This window comes from Corvus brachyrhynchos, unplaced genomic scaffold (assembly GCF_000691975.1).
Source record: "Corvus brachyrhynchos isolate BGI_N302 unplaced genomic scaffold, ASM69197v1 scaffold22, whole genome shotgun sequence".
Lineage (NCBI taxonomy): Eukaryota > Metazoa > Chordata > Aves > Passeriformes > Corvidae > Corvus > Corvus brachyrhynchos.
This window is the reverse complement of record NW_008238355.1, coordinates 167,204-182,433: the sequence shown is the minus strand read 5'-3', so window position 1 is coordinate 182,433 and position 15,230 is coordinate 167,204. Positions and strand designations below refer to the sequence as shown.

At 42.4% G+C, this 15,230-nt stretch overlaps 1 protein-coding gene across 9 annotated transcripts in view; it reads right to left on the bottom strand.

The window, feature by feature from the left end:
- Positions 1-15,230, bottom strand: part of CAST (calpastatin) — a 61,910-nt gene that overhangs the window by 23,273 nt on the left and 23,407 nt on the right. For 7 of the 9 annotated variants that reach the window (XM_017735346.1, XM_017735347.1, XM_017735348.1 and 4 more), the window contains exons 1-6: positions 7,250-7,387; positions 7,104-7,106; positions 5,839-5,898; positions 1,632-1,682; positions 1,307-1,363; positions 1,034-1,150 (exon numbers count right to left, since the gene is read on the bottom strand). In XM_017735346.1, coding sequence (XP_017590835.1) covers positions 1,034-1,150; positions 1,307-1,363; positions 1,632-1,682; positions 5,839-5,898; positions 7,104-7,106; positions 7,250-7,372 — 411 coding nt within the window. In that variant the 5' untranslated portion in view covers positions 7,373-7,387. Of the gene's footprint in view, positions 1-1,033; positions 1,151-1,306; positions 1,364-1,631; positions 1,683-5,838; positions 5,899-7,103; positions 7,107-7,249; positions 7,388-7,851; positions 7,955-15,230 lie in introns of those variants that run through there. The other 2 variants (XM_017735355.1, XM_017735351.1) reach the window with 2 other exon arrangements.

The following is a 15,230-nucleotide window of genomic DNA, read 5'->3' as shown; positions in this document are numbered from 1 at the left end:
ACAGCTGCCCCGGGCAAAAGTCTGGGTACGGAATTTACTCACTAACCAGTGGGAAGGCCCACATGAGCTTATCGTTTGGGGTCGTGGGTATGCTTGCGTTTCCACACATACTGGAGTACGGTGGCTACCTTCAAAATGCGTTCACCCTGACCTGCGGCACCAGAGGCAGAACAGGCAACCTCCCAATGATGACCAGAACGCCAACCATCCAAATGGCGACCAGAATGTAGGTCATCAGCCTAATGACTCTTCGGATGATGACCAGGATGTCAACCATCAGGCAGATGGTCCTTCCACAAGCAGAGACTGGGATGGTCCTTCCACAAGCAGCGATGAATGCTTAATCACATACTTTGACCTCTGTGTTTTCATGCAAGCTGGAGTGTCCTCAGAATTCATGTGTATATTAAAATGTTCTCTTTTGCCATAAAATCAAGTTGGTGGGTGATTACCTCAATGTGACACCTTATATAAGCTTACCATCATGCCTTCACTTTAAAAAGGGGGAATTGTAGGTACAAAAATGCTGTTAGTGAGGATCTTCTTGTTATTTTTCTAAGTCCGTGAGAGACTTTTCTCTCTCACAGAAGAGGTAGCAGGGAATGTAAACAACCAAGCCACCTGCAACCTTGGAAAGTCTTGTTTATGGTATAGTAGAAAATATTTTGATAATGGATGTTTTAGGATTTTGGCCAATCACCCCCAAGGGGTGGCTGGTCCTTTGTCCAATTAGACTATGAAGAAAAAAGTCTATAAAAGAGTTTGTAAAATAATTAAATAAATCAATCTTGCTGCACAATTCCTGCCTGCTGGATCTTCTTCTCCTCCTCCTCCCTATAGCTGCGGGACACGGTGATATACCGTAGGAACCAGGCCAGCGGTAATATCTCCATAGTGATTTTTGGGGGCCCAAAGGTCTCACTTGACAATATTCAGCTAAAGAATCCATCTGGATGTGGATTCCTAACATCCCCTCAATAAAATAATAAAAATTGGCTTAAATAATAGAAATTGGTTGTTGCTTCTGTTATACCTTTGCTGTCTCTGTGGAGGTTGCTGGTGGAGGCTGCTCAGCCTGAGTTGTAGTTACTTTTCCTGTGTTATTTGGTTTGGAAGCTGTTGTCACGGTAGGTGTTGTTTGGTTTTTTCCCTGTGTAGAGATAAACGATTATCACTAGATACGGAGGGCTGGCTTTTTATTTTTTCAAACTATTTTTTTAAACAAAAGACAGAAGAAAAATACCAGAAGAAACCCTCTGAATTAAGAAATTCAAAGCGAGAGAGAGAGAGAAATTACACAACTTACATCACTTGGTTCCTTTTGCTTCTCTTCAGACAGCTGTTTATTCTGAGAGTCTGTTGGCTGTTAAAAATTAAAAAACAGAGATAATTTACCATTTCCACCACTCAGTGCTATGGAACACGATCCATGCTAGTCCAAGTTAAGTACAAGACAGATCTAAAGATGGTTCATGGGACATTTCTTGGGCTGTCCCGAGTTTGTGCACAGGTATGTCACAGATCACACACCGGTTTCATATGACACAGAAATAGCCAGGAGTTCAACCTCTTTTTTCAGAGTTAGTAAAAGGCCAAAGTACAGCACCTCTGCAGAGGTGAAAGGTATTTACCTTGTCTGACTGGGTGTTTTTTTCAGATCCTGCTTTGGTTGTCGTTGCGGACTGAAATATAAATGACATTTATTCAAAGATTAATATGCATGGTTATTTGCAGAGGATCAGATTATGTAAAGCAGAATATCAGACAGGTCCACACATGCTGGCACACATGCAGTCTAACTACTATACACTAATCTTGCAGTTCACAACATCCTAACACAGGCTGCCAATGATTTAAGAGCACTCAAAGGTGTGCAAACGCCCACACACAAACTCATTCCTCACACGGGGGATTGAGAAGGGAAGAAGATGCTAAATACAGGGACCAGTTTGATAACAAACCCAAATTGCCACTACCAATTTCTGAAATAACCTCAAATGTTATTTAATGAATTATTTTTCTCTAGTTTATTAATAAAATAATTATAATTGTAAAGTAAGTAATTATAAAAATACACACAGTCCTGATGGAAAAGACATTAATTACTTAGATTCAACAGGACATACGTGGGGTGGGATACGTTCAGGTAATATCCTTATACTACACACAGCAGAAAATTTGTGTTTTTCTCTCCTCTGTAACCTCCTAATGCTCATATTTTAAAACAGAGCTGAACAACCTGGCTAGGATAGTACGACATGACTGCGCTTCCAGGGTTTACACATGAAAATCTTCTCCAGTCATGCCACAAAATCAGTTCCTGTGATTCACTCAGTCAAAGTACAGTAAGCAATAAATTTCTAGTAGTAAGAACTGAAACTGAAAAATTAAATAGTTATATCTGGTAAGAAGACAAAAAACCACCCTCCTCACCATATTATTCTTATTTTTTCTTGCTACTTCAGCCAAACATTCACTACCATTTAGAATCACCCAGCTTCCGTTTTCTGGCTGACCACACAGGGAAATTTGCTAAGTTTGTTTACCATTTGTTACGCAAGTATTCACACCCTCACACTGAACTGCAGACACTGGGCTGGGAAATCCTGAGCACACATTAAATGCAGATGCCTGGGCATAATCCTGGCAAAGGTCTCGAAGATGTGGACCAGGGTAAAGAACACACCTCCACACACAAGTGGGGAAATACTGATGGAGAGGGAGAACCAAAAATTCTCCAAGTGAGAAAAAGATATTTAAAAAAAACCCTTTCTTAAAAAAAATCATCACTTAACCTCTCAGGTTCCCAAGCCCTCCCCAAATTCCCTGCTTTTTATTTTGTCGTGATGCCTAATACCTGATTAAAGCACAGTCATTCTCAGGTTCAGTCATGCTTTATATGCTCCCACCAGTGTGTCCTTATTACATGACTACTGCTAACTCAAAGACACACACATCCATTTTTGTACCTGCACACTAAATAATCCTGTAATGAAAGGATAATCCTAAACTTTTCCAGTGTTTAAGACAAAGTAAGGTTTTTCTGTAACATCTATTGTAGAGAGTCAATCAGTCATGGGATGTCCTTCAGCAACAAGATGCAAAAAAATGTAACAGAAGCGCAAGGATGAAGTTCAAAAAACACAGAGTTTGACTTTTCTTGCTCTGGGACTACTGCCTGCTCAGGATTTTAAGTACCCTGCTGTCAGAGCACAAATTCAGGTTTTTCTTATCTGCTTTTCAGAAGAAGACTAAACACACCTTGTTTTTGCAGGACAATAAAATATACTTGCACTTCTGCCCACACCCAACAACACCTGTACAGAACACTGAATACAAATTCTCAACCTGCCAAACCAGTTATGAACAACTGCAAGTCTCCTTTTTTATACTGTAAATATTATTTCACTGAATACTTTATGCACCTTCTGTGTAAGGTATGCATCATTCACTGTTCTTTCGTAACTTTTAAAATGTGCAGAATTGCCCATACTATAAATTTATGTTTGGCAGTGCTAAGAAGAAATGAACCCATATGGGCAAGGATTTGATTCAGGACTTTCACACAAAAGCATGCTGAGGCCACAATAAAACACGTCATTATAAACACCTGCTCACACACAGAGACACATCTATTTAAATACAGTTTTAGCAATTACAAAGCTCAAATCTAATTAAAAAAAAAACAACCAAAAAAGCCCCAGGCAAATCAAACCAACAATTTTTGTATGAGACCACCCATTCAGAGGAATTGTTCAGCCATCCTTTAAACAGAGTCAGCTGTGAGCAGCCACAGACTGAAGCCATGGCATCAGCTGGTGGCATGCACTGAATTCCTGTGGAGAAAAAGGTGTTCCACTTCCCCTTCAACTGCCTGCTTCCACCTGCACTGTGCCAGGATCTGAGAGCAGGCATTTTAAACTGACTGAAAAATGGTCTGGAAATGAAAAAGAATACTTTTACATTGGTTCCCTGGTTGCACGAACACGTGCAAAAGGAAGGCAGCTGAAGGGGACGTGTCGGGGACAGTGGCAGTGGCAGCACCCTGTTTTCCTCCAACCCTGCAAAATCCACTGGGTGCTGGCTCTACACCCTTGTCCTCCAAACTCTCCACCTAACACCGTGCTTTGCCCACAGAACAAGAAATTCCACATTCCTTCCTCTGCCACAGTGAACTCAGGGCTTTCTCAGAGAGGCACAACTCTGCAGGTTCATGAGAGACAAAGGATACACACACAGAGAATTGAAAGCTGAAAAGTGGTCCAGAGCATGTTTAAGAGCAGTGGCACACTAGAGAGACCTCAGGAAGGACAAATGAGATGTGGTTACAGCAGGCAATCAGGAAAGAATTTGCAAGAAATTTAGGACTAGAAATTGAAGTGACTCAGCAACCTCACTTCTTTTCAAAGAAGTCTACTGTCAAAAATGCAAATGATTTGTTTAATCCAGCAGGAAAAAGACATTAATAATGCAACAGACATTAAAAGAAAACATTAATTATGGTACACATGCAAATGCAGGCTACTGTTTCAAAGGGATTTGTGTCTACCAGTCTTACAGCGCTGAAGAATGCCTCTGCTACTCTATTTTTGGCTCATTTACCACATTCTTCTGAGAGTTGTTTTAAATTTCAAGTATTTAGGGAAAGACAGTAGCTGTCTGGGTTAGACCATATGGAGAACCACAGCATTAATGAACACGACACAAACGAGTTTGCCCACAAACGCAACAGGGAGGTGAAACCAGAGGCTGGCAGATGACTTCATGTGTGAGTAATTATGATTGTACACAAATTAAAAATTTGTTTAATTGCCATTCAGCTCGTAGACGTATGTGTGAATGGAGGAAAAGGGTTTCAAAAAGCTGAGTGGAATGTAATGGCTAAATTCAAATGCAGAGATGGGAGATGCAGGCCAGAACGACCAGACACAAGAGGAAAAGGTTGTTGCAAAGAAACTTCCCATTTGATAAATGGAAAAAAAAAAAATCACTGTGAAGGTGACCAAACCTCAACTCTGACTGTGCCAAAACACTCAAAAGCTGCCTGGCAGGGCCTCCAGCAGCGCTATTTACCTGCAGAGCTGGCTCTGCCTGCACCAGAGCACCTGCAGGAGCCCCCCCTCCCCCATGCAGGCATCCCTTTACTGGCATTTACACAGGTTGCAGGCAGCCTGAGCCTTCACCACCACACAAGTCCCTGCTGGCCTCCTTTGGCATCCAGTTTTTTGTTGGTTTTGCTGTTATGACTGTGGAAAATGGAAGAGGCTGGCGGGGGGGGGCACCATTAATCATTTGTTTAAACAACACAGGTAACTCCTGTTAGGCAACAGAGGCGTGACGGAGGACAATGACTCTATCCTAACAAGCAAAGGACGTGACTGATGACACAGCCCTGACACTGAGGAAGCCCCAGCCATAAAACAAGACAGAACAAGCATGAAGGGCAAAGGCAAGGGAGCTGTCAGACAGAGAAACACAGGAGATTAACGAGAAGATGCAACTGCACATACAGAGAAAGCTGAAGCTCCTCCTGGATTTGCTGAGTATGTGAAAAATCATCACCAGGTAAATAACCCTGCAATCACACTGGGGGGAGCTATACCCAAGTCACAAAACGTGACAGCTAAAATTAAGCATTGCAATGAATTTTCTTTTTATTGCTGTCGTAAAAACCTCTGGGTGCTTTGAATAGCATTTTTTTAGGTTTTTTTTTTTTTTTCTTTTGAAGAGGAAACTAAGCTACAGATAAGAAATACAGGTAAAGTTACTCAGTACCAAAGTGTTAAAAAGGAAATTCCATATCTTCATACATGCATGATTTTCTTCTGAAATTCTTACCCTGGTTTCAGATGGCTTCATAATTTGTGGTTTTGGTGCATCCACAGAAGGAGACTGCTTCTAAGAGAAAAAAACCCAACAACTTTACTTTTGTTATACATGCTTAGTATTAAGCAAGCATCAAGAATCTGAATTCACTTGTTATCCAGCTGAATAAAGAATAAATTATTTTTGAAAATTAGAGTTATTGTTTTAGGTCTTTTGCCTGGCCTGTATTTCGACAATATATACACACAGAATTCTGACAGTTTGATGATGCCCACAGACCTTCTTTAAACATTATTTTTTCTCCTCTGACATGTACTCACAGCAAATTTTTCATCAAGTACCAAGACAAACCCAAATCCTGCTCTCACACTGAAGCATATGTACTTACTTTGCAGGATTCGTCCACGCTTCTCTTTAAAATTCTTTAACAAAACCTGTGCCTTTCGATTTACTAGTTTGTTACAGAAAATATTTAATACTAAAGTAGGAAACTCAAATATGTTGTGTTAAAAAGGAGTAGCTAATACATAAGCAGCACATGTCCTCCCACTATTCCTACGTTATCACCTGACCTTTCTGGAACTCTACAAAGGACATGTTCTGTTCTCCTGGCTTCAGGGACGTCAATCCAAAACCACCATGGTGTGTTTCTGTTGTGGCTGTATCAAACTTCAAAGCCCAGAATATTCCAGTTGTCTCATCAATACTTTGTGAAGAAGTAATACTACTCCTCTACTCCTGCTTCACGCTCCTCTGCTTAAAGGTGTATTTTGTATTTTTGCATACGCACAAAGCTGTATTCTATGATTCTGTGATATCCTGTGATCTCTGTCACAGTAACACATTCATAGGTCACATTTAAATTTGCAGCACAACTTACTAACTTTTTTACATTTTCATAGATTTATATATATAATATATATAAATATATATATATAAAATATATATATAAAAAAATATATATATAGTTGTCACACTGCAGAAAAGTAAACAAATAATAGACCATAGACCTACCGATTGACTACTTAAAAGATGGGAACTTTTGTATGGGTGGAGACACACACAGGAATATACAGAGTCTCCTACATCAGGGCAGAGAACATACGTTTTTAATAACCTTTTAACGTACTTCTACTACCACCATCAGCTAATCTGCTGGCAACAAGGCATTTTTCCTAATTTGCTCTTTAACAGTTCTCCCTCTCCTTTTCTTTCTTCTCCAAGAAATTAATCTGGATTCCTTCAGCATGACTAACAAGCAGGTATCTGTTCTACACCTTCTTATTAGTCACCCTAGTCCCTGTCTGTTTAATAATAAAAACATTTATCTGAGCCTTTCTCCCTTCCAGCCCTCAGAAAACTCTTACCAAGCTGCTGTCTTAAAATGCACCGAAAAATTCTTTTTCTCCCCATGTCCCAGCACAGCAGCAGCACCACAACCTGCAGGGATGAACACCTCCCAAAAGCCCAGCTGCTTCTTTCTGCCCTGTCCAGCAGGACAGCAGTGACCACCAGAAGCAAAAAGGTGAAGAATGGATGTACCCATGGAGGAAGAGGCGCAGTTTGAAAAGAGAAAACAGCTCAATGCATGGCTGCTGAGCAGTGGCTGTGGAGGACACCAAGCCATCCTCCCTGGGGACACTCAGGGTTAACTCAGAGGAACAAAGCCCTGAGGAGCCAGAGGGGAAAAGCAGGACAGGTGGGAAGAGCACAGGGACCACCACGGAGTGCCCTGCTTCGCTTTCACCACTTCCTACTCAAGTTCCACAATGAAGGCCCACAATTTCCCACTGTCTCCCCAAAAAAAGCCACTCAGGAAGTGTATTCCCTTTTCTTCTTTTCCCACAAAGGGAAGAAATGGGGTCCTTGTTCTCCCAGCCCTTCAGCCAGCAGGTTCTGCAGCCACACTGAGCTTCCCAGACTGACAATGCCACAAGGCTGTTGAGCTCCAAGCCCTCTGGCTGGTCTGGTCACCACTGTGCCACCCTGTCACCACCAGCCTGGCCCTGGGGATCAGCCTCTTACCTCGCGTTGCTCTGCTGCTCCCGTCCCCAGGACCCTGCTCTTCCGCCAGCTGTGCCCAGATGTTTCTGCCACAGCCCCACAGAGGGAGTGCAGGAGGCGTGAAGCAACACAGGGACGTGTGTCAGGTGTGGAGGTAAATATTAAAGTGCTGCCTGGCAACTGGGCAACAAAAACCTCCTGGCACAGAGCTGCCGTGTGGCTGTGGCACACCCTGCTCGCACCCTGGCCTGCTCAGCCCCAACACCCCCTTGCAGGAAGGCTGGGATGTCAAACAGTGAGGGTTTAACCAGACCAGGAGGCTGGGAAAGAGAAAGCCAGGAGCTGCTGCAAATGGAGAGCGGGGTGTCCTCTGAGCTGTCAGGGATCCCTGGAGAGCAGAGCCAGAGGGGAGAACCAGAGCAATCAGTGCTGATTCCCATTCTCCTGCAGCTGCAGCCCCATGGGTCCTGCCTGAAACCAGGCGTGGGTGGTAGAGGGTGCTGTGCGAGCCCTGGTGCCCTGTGAGCAAGGTGCAGCCAGGGATCCCAGCCTGGGGGATGGCTAACACACAGCTCTTGTGTGAGCTGGGGGGCAAATCTGCAGCAAGGCATCCAGGACCACTGGTAGCCCACCAGGAGCTGCTCCCTGTGTAAGAGTCCCGAGACCACCACAGCAGGGACTGGAAGGACAGGGAAGAGGTTACAGGATAGCACTGATTAAGCAAAGACTAAAATCCCTGTTAATTCCCCCCCCTGCCAGCAGAGCTGCTGGGTGACATGCAGCATGGAGTGATTAACAGGGATCAATCAGTCTTTGCGCAGGAGCTGACCAGAGAACCTCAGGTGCTCTTGAGTTAGAGGACGGCTTTGCAGGAAGGGCTGATGAAGAGACCTGGAATCTAATTTGGTAAGAGAAGGAATCCCTTGGAAACTCATTTGTCCAGTTACCAGGGCAGCATTCAGGCTACTGTTAAAAGAGAACTGTCACAGAAGCCAAGCAGTGGGTTAGCAAAACCAACTATCAGAAACTGGTGATCTACTCTTACTGTGTGTACCTCAGAAATCTGCAAGTAAAATGGAAAGTGCAATAGCAGAAGAAGAAGAAAATAATGGTGACAAACATCAAAATAAAAAACTTTAACAGCTCAGAGAACTGGATGCAGATGCCCTTTGGAAGAAGACAACAAAAGGCAAAGAAATCCATGAGCTCTCAGTTTCACAGAACTAAAAATCACTGAAACTACTCTGGAAGTTCATCAGGAAGATTCATCAGACTGAGGAAGGTCATTGCAGAAACTCAGAAAGGAGCACAATGCACCAGGTGGAGACCTTCAAAACCAGAAGAGAGGCTGCAAACGCTTACCAAGCAACCCATTCAGAAATGCTGAGATGACGACAAGAGAATAAATAAGAATCAACAAGAATAAAGCAACAAACCTCCAGAGTGGGACACATTGTCACTGCAACTTTTCACTACTTGAGGTTGACATTCTCTCGAATAAAATGGGGAAATTGGTCTGTAAGACTGGGTTACAACCTTGCTTTCAGACAGCTGAATAGAACAGAGCTCCTGATCTCTGACACTGGTGGTTATCTTGAAGGCAGTAACACAAAACCCCCAAACACCACCAAACCCTGCTAGACAGGCAGCAATACTGACAAAAACAGGTAAAGGCCATAATGTAACAGGCTGAGATGCTCCTGCTAAAAACAAGCAAGGGAAGAGGAATCTGGGGAAAAGTAATCTGTTGCTGTGACAATGTAAATATAAATGTAAAATACAACTTCCAACCTCTTTGGCTTGGGCTTCTCTAGGTCAAGTGCTGGAACAATTCTGGCCATCACACCATAGCAGAGATGAATATTGAAAGATGTGAGGACAGGTTTAGGTGGAAAAAATTAGTAAGATGTATGAATGACTTAGTGAAAAGAAAGGTGAGTCAGCATCTGATGCTTTGGTCAGGGCCCCAAGAAATGGGAAACAAAGAAGAAAGTGACTCAGCCTTTAATAAAGAATCTCAGTGATCTTCCTTCTGGAGAGAAGAGTCACTCTGTGGCAAAGGCTACCTGGACAAATCAGGCACCTCTAGCTCTAGCAGCCCTTGGGGGAGCTTGTATAAATATTTATTGATTGATGTAGCTGAACTCAGTCTGGAACAGAGGACTGAAGAGCCACCCAAATTCTCTTCTGGGCTAACACCCCTTAGGCATGGCTGAGCTGGGACTGCTTCTCAGGCTTAGAGCTCACAACACCTATGATTTCACAACCACTAACTCACAGGGTGTGTAATGCAAGGGAAAACCTAATCAACCTGACTGTGAGTGGCTGCTTCTTTCCATGAATGGCCCTGATACCGAACTTTAATTAACAGTGCTTGTAAGATGTGGGCAGTGAAAGCTCTTCAGAGAACCATTGTGAGAAATAATGGGTTATTCTGCTGAAGCGTGAAATACCACTTGAGCTGTTAAGAGGTTAAACCTCTCACTTGCTTTGATGGTGTGTGGCAAGGGCTGTACAGCCCTCCCACCCCCGGACACACACACAGGAGGTGGGACAGGGATGGCACCACGGGCGTGTGTGTGCACATGTACAAATAAATACATAAATATACAAACGTGTGTACTTAAAGCTACACAGCATCTAAGGCATACAGTGACTTAAAATGGGAAAAAAGGTTTAGCACTGACAGTAACTCTTTAAATATCTTTTATTGTTACAGTATCTATAGTAGCCAAGTTCAAAAATTACAACTTTGAGTGCTCCTATGTCATTTTCCATCCCAAGTAATTTTGGAAATATTCTGCTATTTTGCAACTGCTGCTCTTACATGCAGTTCTGCTATTACATTTTTAAGAAAAGCAACAACTTTTAAAGAGAAGGATAAGAATACCCACAACAACCAAGAAAATTATATTCTTTTGAAGATTTCAGTCTCCCAGTTAATTTTTTGGAGGCTTAATATTAAGAACCTAATGAAATGGAAGAGCAGGATGCAGGTTTCTAGTCAGTACCTGTGTATTACTCAGACACTGGGGTATTTGTGCTGCCCTGTTGTGATGGGTTTCTCTGTAGAAGTGATGAGAACGATTTCTAAATGATTTACGCTGCAATTTCTGATGGCTGACTTTGCCCGCCTGTAACTCCCCTTTCATTCCTATTTTACTGAAACTCACCAACACTGCATGTTACAAACAAAGGCCTTCTGCTCCTGTCAGCCACTGAGGGCAGGTGGAGGGAAAAAAAAAATCCTTGGAGGACAGTTCCAGTTACATTATGCATAACTATACTCTAACTCAATCTAAAACTCCTTGCCAAAGTTGTTATTTTGGCTGGTTTTTAAACTCATGCTACCGTAGCTCAATTCATCAATATACCTGGTTTTAAATACCTGTCTTTGAAAAAAAACAAAACAAAACAAGAAGAAGAAACCCTGTCTCTGGAGATGCTTCGTTGTGCTTTTAGCATTCATCAACTCAGCTGGTGTGAATACAACTGAAAAATATGTACAATCTATTACTATCATTATAGTTCAAATTCCTGCAGCTACTACTGTGGAAAAGAATAACCCTAAAATTTCATTATTCTGCCATTTTCTCACCATGGAGAATAAGCATTTGCAACAATCATTAATCCATACCCAGAAGCAACATCAACCATCATTGAGAGATGGTAGAAGACACAGAGGAAATACAGCCATTTCCTCATGAAATAAAAACACGATGATTTTTTTAAGAAACTGGTTTGAACCAGGAGATTGTGATGCTGATTAGCTTGTAAAGACTCTTTTACAGCCTCAGGAGCTGCTAAATTTATTGATGATCATGGAAACACTGAGCCACTCACTCTTACCGACTTCTTCTACTTCGAACACTGGAATAAAATTTCTGCCATTCTGGCACAAAGATGAAACTCTTCCAGACCTCACTACTGAGTTTTATGCATCAGCCAGAGCTGGTTTGCCACACCACTCAAATTTAACGCAGCAGGTTTTGAAGCAGTGTTTTTAGACACAACCTACTGGCATTTGAATTTGGTCACACTAAACGAAATGTTATCAAGCAAATCAGTAAGATCAGAATTACATTTACCACGGTGTAGAACAAGGCTTCACACCTCGTAGAAACTGACAAACCACCTTTAGGTGAGATGTCTGTTTGAAGACATCTGGATTGCAGCAACCTAATTCAAGTCCAAGGTTTAATAAGGTTCAATAGTGGCATGTTTGTTTTTTTCTTTATTTCAGCAACTCTTGAGACTCTGAAACAGCTTTATGCTGGAACAAAACACAGCTGAGGCCAGGGAATGACCATTCACTTTAAGCAATTTTTGTACTATTCAACTCTTTCTTTAACTTCCAACACTTCAGTTTCTGCTCACTTACATGCAGGAAGTTAGGGTTGTGCAAAAATTTATGAGTATCCCTCAGCTGATGGCGACAAGCACTGTGCCTGTTTTCTTCTTTTGGAAGCAGAAGGAAAGAGTTTGTTAACTGATCACAGGTTATACACAGTATCTACACAGCAAGAACCTTTATATACTCAGTTCAGTTTGTGGCCAAGGCTCCGGTATGCAGCTTGGCTTACTGCTTTAAAGGCTTTACTATATACAAAGGCAATTTCTATTTAATGTCCTTCCACAGTATTGGAAGAGATCTGGAAACAAAGTCAGCGCATTCCAAGCAGGGTAACAGACTTTGTCTGCTGCCTTCACATCCTGTGTGTCTGCAAACAGTATCACAGGCTGCACAATCCTTGCTTCTTTTACACTAATCAACAATCAGCTTTAAACTCCCCATTCTTATTTCTCCTTAAAGCGTGGTCTTGAATTACCTCCTCTCGGGAACTTCCTGTTTCTGTGACAGTAAATTTTACAATCTGGCACGCACTGAAATTTCACTTTCATTCAGTCATATTCCGATATTAGAAGCAGTGCCCCAGTCCTGTCAAGCCTCTTCTCAGGTTCCCACTCTGCACAGGACAGGATTACAGTAATGTATGAGCCGGTCACTGCAGCCAAGCTCTCCTTTTTCTCTGGGCAGCTCGAAAATCCTCTTTTCAGTTTCACCTCATGTGAACATTTAGAATTTGGCCGCAACTTCTCCAGCCAAACTGTTTCCATTTTCTGCGTGCTGTTTCAAACACCAGAACGTTCCACAGTTATCTGCAGCAGCAAACTGCAGGCTGGTAAGTAAACACCAGGAAAACAAGAGATTAGGTGCCAGCCACATGCCACGTGGCGCTGCTGAGCTCAGCTAGGATTTGTGTCACTTGGTCTGCAGTGTCACACAACACCCTGCTCAGCAGGGCTGGGATGCAGAGGAGGAGTAACAAACAGAACCAGGGAGTCACAAACAGATCCAGTATTCTCTAAAGGGGGTTTTAAAAAGACACTGAAGTTACGTAAAAGACAACTTCATCTTGAGGCTAAAGGTCTCCGAGGTTATGAACTTGATTACTTCTACTGCAACAATCAAGCCAGGCAATACCCAACGTGAACAGCACTCAGAACTGGAAATTGTTTTTCACTCCCAGAGTGCAGAGAAAATAGAGAGAAAATATTATTCATGAATGGCTGTATGAACTGACCCACACATGGCTACCAAAATGAATGGAAAACACAGGAGAATAAAAACCACCAAGTCAAGGGATCTCAACAGAACTTTGCTGTTAAAATATCATCTAAGGGCAACAAAACTGCATAACCGGGGGTGGTGGGATTGTGTTGTTGGGCTTCATTCTTCGATCATGTTAGAAAATTCCAACACTGTTTTATTATTCCCACTTAAAAAGAGGCAGATTGTGGCACTTCTTGCTTCAGCATTGGCTTCAACTCAAATCACTTCAGGAGAGCCTTCAGCATGCTCTGGAGGAATAACTGCATTATGGTTCAATTAAAAAATATGGTATCTCCACCTTGGTGAGGTTTTGTCCTGCCTCACAGAGGCTTCTCTCCTGGGGATCAAAAATGTGCATTTTCTAGTTGGTTCCAGCACTTGTACTGAGCATGGCATAAAGGCAGGCACGGACCTGACTTCTTCCATAAAACCAGCAGGGTTTCTGAGCCTTAAGGAGCTCCCAAGGAGTGCTGAAGGCGACCACCCTCCCGGTCTTCCTGCCAGGTCCTTCCTCTGGCAGAGGAGACTCTGGACAAAGCCCCAGAGCGTTAATGAGCACAGGCATTCTCCTCTCAGGGGAAACAAAGGTCATGAATGGTGACAGTGGAGAGGCTGGAGACCAACTCAGTGAAAAAACAGTTCCTTTGCTTTCTGGGGACAGAGGTTTCTCCTCTACCCCCACTCCCAGCTGTCCAAGAGCCACTACCTCCGGGGCAGCACAGCTTTGCCCAGAATTCAAACTGGGAGTGTCTCCCTAAAGGGCAAAGCTTTACAACCAGACCTGTGAGGAAAAAATGGTCACGGAGCTCATTTCTGCAATTCCAAGATCAGAAACATGATTTTCTACAAGCTGTACCTACCTTACGTATCTAACCACTCAAAGGAAACAAAAAAAAACCAAAAAAAAAAAAAAAAGCAAAACCCCAAACCAAAAATCACTATTTTATATAAAAGACTGAAGGTAACAAACATTAGTCTAGGAAAGAAAATGTCTAATGCAGAAGCAGCTGTTAGCATATGTTTTATATCAATCTAAAAAAATACAACATTGAGGAAACTGGTTGCCAAAAAAAAAAAAAAAGATCAATAACTCAGCAGAGGTATCTGCAATGTGTAAAAATTCTGGGCTATTTCATGCACTACTTTCACTTTCTCCAAAGGAGAGACAATACTACCAACAATTATCGCACAGTGGCACAACTTAAGCAATACCTACCTACCTAATTTTCACTACTGCAGGAAAGAATACAATTTATTTAAAAGTATTACTTTTTTTCCACGTTTTACATCTTTTAGTTCATATATTTTTAAGTGTAACAAACTACTGATACCTGAGCACAGTTCAAACAAGAAGTTGCTCTTGCAGATCACCACACCCTGACTATGCAATACTCTGTGTACAGGCATATAGGCTCTGCGTTTGCATGCCAAAAAAAATCACACAGGTCTTGGAAGCCAGAACAGCGTGGGCCGCTGAGCAAGGAAAAAATACCAACCCCACCCCCAAACAAACACAGAACAACTTGGGATACTGCTTTTAAACCCTGCTCTTCCTTGTCCCTCTTTTCTCCAAACTGCCATGACACGTGGTGTCGGAAAAGGCTGCTTCCAGTATGTCAAAATAAATCTAAAGGCTTATTAACTAGACACTGCTCTGGAATGCCTCAAGCCCTGGAGCTGGCACGTCGTGTTACCGCAGCCCACAAAATTCCCAGAAAGGGGGCGGAGAAAGAGGAGGAAACCAAAAAAAAAAAAAAAAAAAAAAAAAAAAAAAAAAAGAAAAAAA